At 42.7% G+C, this 5,623-nt stretch overlaps 1 protein-coding gene across 1 annotated transcript in view; it reads left to right on the forward strand.

Moving 5' to 3' along the window:
• The window catches only part of Tex14 (testis expressed 14, intercellular bridge forming factor), a 96,655-nt gene that overhangs the window by 16,666 nt on the left and 74,366 nt on the right, over positions 1–5,623 (forward strand). Inside the window, exon 6 of the mRNA XM_021212705.2 lies at positions 5,308–5,347. Within this exon, the coding sequence (XP_021068364.1) occupies positions 5,308–5,347 (40 nt within the window). The remainder of the gene's footprint in view (positions 1–5,307; positions 5,348–5,623) is intronic.

Raw genomic sequence — 5,623 nt, forward strand, 5'->3', positions numbered from 1 at the left:
ATGGTGGCTCACAACCATCTGTAACAAGATCTGACGCCCTCTTCTGGAGTGTCTGAAGACAGCTACAGTGTACTTAAATATAATAAATAAATAAATCTTTTAAAAAAAATTTAAAAAATTATAAAAAAAGAATATCAAATAAAGGTTTCAATTATCCTGTAGTAAGCTTTAAATAGGGGCGAAGCCAATTAATGTCACCTAGTAATTTTTGAAAATCATTTAAAATTTTTAAGCTGTCTCTGCGAACTACTTTCTGGGGGGAAACAGTTTGATCTGTAAGTCTAAAGGCCAAATAATTATAAGGATCCTGAGTCTGAACTTTCTCAGGAGCTATTTGTAGCCCCTTAGTAGCTAAGGCCTGTTGTAAATCTCTAAATCATAAAAGTAATTCCTGAGGATCTTTTCCCGCCATCAAGACGTCATCTGTGTAATTTTATTTATTTATTTATTTATTTATTTATTTATTTATTTATTTATATATGTACACTGTAGCTGTCTTCAGACACTCAGAAGGGGGCGTCAGATCTTGTTACAAGTGGTTGTGAGCCACCATGTGGTTGCTGGGATTTGAACTCAGGACCTTTGGAAGAACAGTCGGATGCTCTTACCCGCTGAGCCATCTCACCAGCCCTCATCTGTGTAATTAATTATGTAAATCATAGGCCATAGTTGTCTTACAGGCTGAATGGTTTGTGCCACAAACTTCTGACATAAGCTAGGACTGTTAGCCATGCCCTGAGGAAGGACTGTCCACTGATATCTTCTCATAGGTTCCTTAAAATTAACAGAAGGAACACTGAATGCAAATCTTTCACAATCCTCAGGGTGCAAAGGAATAGTAAAAAAGCAATCTTTTAAGTCTACCACAATCTTATAATATCCTTTAGGAATGGCTACCAGAGATGGAAGCCCAGGTTATAAAGCTCCCATGTGTACCATGGTTTTATTAACCTTCCTTAGATCTTGTAGCAAACTCCATTTACCAGATTTTTTCTTAATAACAAATATTGGAGTATTCCAAGGAGACTGAGATTCTACTAAATGTCCTGCCTCTAATTGCTCCTGCATTAGCAACGAAGCCACTTCTAATTTTTCCTTAGGTAAAGACCACTGATCAACCCACACTGAAATATCATTAAGCCATTCAATTTTATCAGCATGGGATGCAGGCAAGATAGTGGCCATTACTGAAAATGCCCCAAGCCTTGTTTGTTAGAGTGAGATTTAGGACCCTTAAAAGTCTTAATACCTTGACCTTTCTTTCCTAGCCCTTGACCAGGCAAAAATCCTTGTCTTAGCATCTGCTTTGTCACCATCTCATTAGGACTGCACATTATAATGCCCATCTGTGACAAGAGATCTCTTCCCCATAGGGTAACAGGCAAATTTGACATAACATAAGGCTGAATTTGTCCTGAATTGCCCTCCTCATCTTTCCAGGTTAGCAAATTAGAGCTTTGTTTTGGGTTATTGGCATAACCAATTCCTTGAAGGTGAGTGTTTCAGATAAGGGCCACGTTGAAGGCCAGTCTTGTTGTCGAATTATTGTAACATCAGCTCCAGTATCTATTAATCCTACAAAGCTCTTGCCTCCAATTATTAATTTGCGTTAGGTCTCTGACCAGTAATAGATTGAACCCAGTACACATCAGAGGAACCGAAGCCACTCTGACCTCTCTCATTCTTAACAAATCTGGAAGGTAGTGGATGCAAGGGAACTAAGATAAGTTGAGCAATTCTTTGATCACCAGGTACAGTTATAATACCATGAGGGTAAGCAACCATGATTTGAATTTCTCCTTCATATTCCTTATTTAAAACACCTGGATAGGGGCTGGAGAGATGGCTCAGTGGGTAAGAGCACCCGACTGCTCTTCTGAAGGTCTGGAGTTCAAATCCCAGCAACCACATGGTGGCTCACAACCATCCGTAACAAGATCTGACGCCCTCTTCTGGAGTGTCTGAAGACAGCTACAGTGTACTTAAATATAATAAATTAATAAATCTTAAAAAAAAAAAAGAAAAAGAAAAAAGAAATCCTCAAGTCTCTGCAGGTAGAGGTCCAAAAACTCCTGTAGGGAGAGTTTGAACCCCCCATTTCTGGGGTTAATACTGCGTGGGTGGTGGAACAGAGCTCCAATCCTGCACTTCCTGGGGTTGCCCTGACCAGTTCAAAAATGGATTTTTTGGGCTGGGCTGCAGCTTCATGGCCCCATAGACTGCTTGCTGCAGGTAACTCAGGGCCTGGGGCAAGCCCCTCCTCCTGTTTTCCTACAATGGACAACCATGGAGGTCTGACTTTGATTTGCATTCTCTAGCCCAATGGTTTCCTTTTCTGCAGCGAGGGTAAACTCCTGGGGCACAATTTACTCGCCCGCTTTCGACACCCCTACTCTTAGGGCAGTCACCTTTAAAATGACCAAAACTTCCACACTTAAAACATGCATTATTCCCTCATCTCTGTGTAGGCATTTTTTGCGTGGTGGTTCCTTGCAAGCAGCAGCCAATGCAAAACCCTGACTATAAGATGGACCAATCTCTGCACAGAGACGAATGTATCCCACTAAATCTATTTGTCCTTTGTACGGCCGAATGGTGGCGCGACATGCTGCATTAGCATTGTCATAGCCAGCTGCATAACAAAAGGAATTTCTGTTTGAGAATCTCCAAAAATTCTACTAGATGCTTTCAGTAACCTATCCACAAACTCCTGGTAAAGCTCGTCAGGACCCTGCAAAATGCCGGCTAAACTTCCATCAAGATCCCCTTTAGTTGGTAATAAATTCCACGCATGGCGAGCAGCCATAGCAACCTGTGCATACACTCCATCAGGAAACCCAATCTGATTTGCATTTCCTTCATATTGGCCTTCTCCTCACAGCATGTTAATATCCCAGTCTGGGTTACCAGCCTGAGCATTCAAAGCAGCAGTTTTCTTACAGGCTTCTCGCCATTCAGCACTCCAAAGTAAAAAATCTCCTCCTGACAAGGTAGCCTTACATAAAGTCTTCCAATCTTGGGGGGGCGGGGGGGCGTCAATTGTGACTCCACAATAGTAGCCAATAAAGCTTGTGTGAAAGGAGCTGGAGGGCCATATTGTGCCACAGCTGTTTTTAATTCCTTTATCACCTTGAACTCCAAGGTCTGGTATTGTCCGACTATAATTTTGCTGGTCAAGTATTTTAGCTACAAGAAAGGCTAGCATGGGACTGGTGAGATGGCTCAGTGGGTAAGAGCACCCTACTGCTCTTCCGAAGGTCCGGAGTTCAAATCCCAGCAACCACATGGTGGCTCACAACCACCCATAACAAGATCTGACGCCCTCTTCTGGAGTGTCTGAAGACAGCTACAGTGTACTTACATATAATAAATAAATAAATCTTTAAAAAAAAAAAAAAGAAAGAAAGGCTAGCATGTTAGATGTTAGATGAATCTTGCGCTTTCCTACCAGCCTGACTTACAGCTCCCTTTTGCAGTGGTTGATAAATTTCAGGAAAATTGTTCTTTCCTGTATTTGAAGCCGCTTTTAGCTCCCGAAGCTCATTAGTCAATTTCTGCAACTTAATTTCAAATTCTAATTTACATAGCTAGCAGCCTCTGCTATAGCAGAGGCCATAGGTGGAGCAGGGGATTCGTAAGAAGGCCAATCCTCACCAGAATATTTGGTGGCTCCCTTAACTGAATGATCTTCTTTGTGTGATGTTAACTCATCATCAGAATCTCTATATCTTACTAATTCAGTGTCTTTCTGAGATTCTTTAAGCTCTATCTGGGTACTTTCTGAGGCCTGCAAATTTTCTTTATCAATAGACTCTTTTGCTAGCGCCCAAAGGCAGAGTGGGAATTTATCTGCCTGGGTGTCCCTCAGAGCCTTTCCAATTCTCTCCCAGGTTCTCTTGTTTAAAGATTTTTCCTCTCTGAACCATGGGCAGCAAGAATCTACCTGTTCTACAAAATTTCCTAACACTTTTTCTTCAAACCCAATTCCTTTCCCCTGAAGCAGTTCTTGAAGATTTCGGACAAAAGCCTGTTTAGAATTTTCTAATCCCATTTTATGCTGTCCCCCTAAGTGATATTGCGCCAGGACAACACAAAACCAGCTTATCCTGTATCACACCTATAGCAACAATTTAAAAAGGATGGGGTTTAGAACCTGTGCTAGCATGAGTACCTGTTTCTCAGTGTGTTCGATACGATCTTCTTATTTTCTCCTCTTGTGGAACTCCACCACATAGACAGCGCCCCTCAGTTTCCAGGTCCCTGTTCGTGGCGCCACCTGAGTGTTTCTGCCTGCAGTCACACTCTGAACCAGGTCCACCCTGGAAGGCAAGCTGGGGAAGGGAAGAGACGGCGGGAAGGAAACATGCCAAGACCAAAGGATTCTGTTCAAGGCCCCGGTTTAATGAATTACTCAGTTTTTATAGCATGGGAAAAAGCCCTTCCTCCCAGCCCCAGTCTTTGGGCACACAGGTGAGAGCCTGTAGGCAGGCCCTGAGGATGTTGTCTCTGGAACATCCAAAGGTCTTCTCAGCAGGCAATGGCGATGCTTTGAAGGGCAGTGGCAGCTGTGACAATAGAACCAGCTTGGCAGGTTGGGAGGTGCCACCGCAGGTGGTTCTAAGTTAGTGGCTTGCAGAGGTCTGGTACAGCCTGCTTAGAGGCTGGGAGAATGCTAGGCTGGAAGAATGCTACACTTAAACAGGTCAGAATACCCACAAACATGTAGTTGATACCAATTTTTCAGAAAGACTAATTTTTGCCTGAGTTTTATAGCTTGGAATTAAAATAATCTGAGTTTAATATTTGATACAGATTTTAATATGGAAGAACAGCGGTGTAATGAATTGGTAGCATGTGACTCTCTTCATGGAACACTTGTCTCTTTCTAGGCAGTAGCACTTTCTCACCTCAGCCATAGGTCTTGACAGTGAATAAAGCAAGTCACAGTCTTGTAGCAAGTTCCAGGACAGCGAGGCCCACACATAGATACCCTGTGTTGAGGGGCAGGGGGAGGAGGGAAGAGAAGAAAAGAAAGAAAAGAATTTTTTTTTTCCAAGATAGGGTTTCTCTGTGTAGCCCTGGCTGTCCTGGAACTCACTCTGTAGCCCAGGCTGCCCTCGAACTCAGAAATCCGCCTGCCTCTGCCTCCCAAGTGCTGGGATTAAAGGTGTGCGCCACCATGCCCGGCTGAGGAACATATTCTTGCCTGGATTAGTGATGCCAAAGTTTTGTTGGGCTCTACTACTGAATTTGTGTGGCTAGCAGAGTGCTTGTCACCTGAGAGGAAAGGTCTCTGTGTTTAACTAGCTTCACCCCAAGATACAGAAGACATAAAGAAAGCGGTTCGGTAAAGCCATTGCCAGGGAGTAGTAAGGAAAGAACACAGGTTCAAACCCCTATCTGGGTATGAAGCCCTTTTGATCCCTCATCTGTTTAGAAGGTTGAGATAAAGATGAAAAAAGGGATGTGTGTAAAGTTCTTGCTGCTGCAGTCTAGTGTTCTCACAAACAGTGTAATCTTCCTCTCTGTAATGTACTGTTTTTTTTTATTTTTTATTATTTATTTATTATATGAAAGTACACTGTAGCTGTCTTCAGACACTCCAGAAGAGGGCATCAGATCT

Source organism: Mus pahari, chromosome 14 (assembly GCF_900095145.1).
Source record: "Mus pahari chromosome 14, PAHARI_EIJ_v1.1, whole genome shotgun sequence".
NCBI classification, from domain to species: Eukaryota; Metazoa; Chordata; class Mammalia; order Rodentia; family Muridae; genus Mus; species Mus pahari.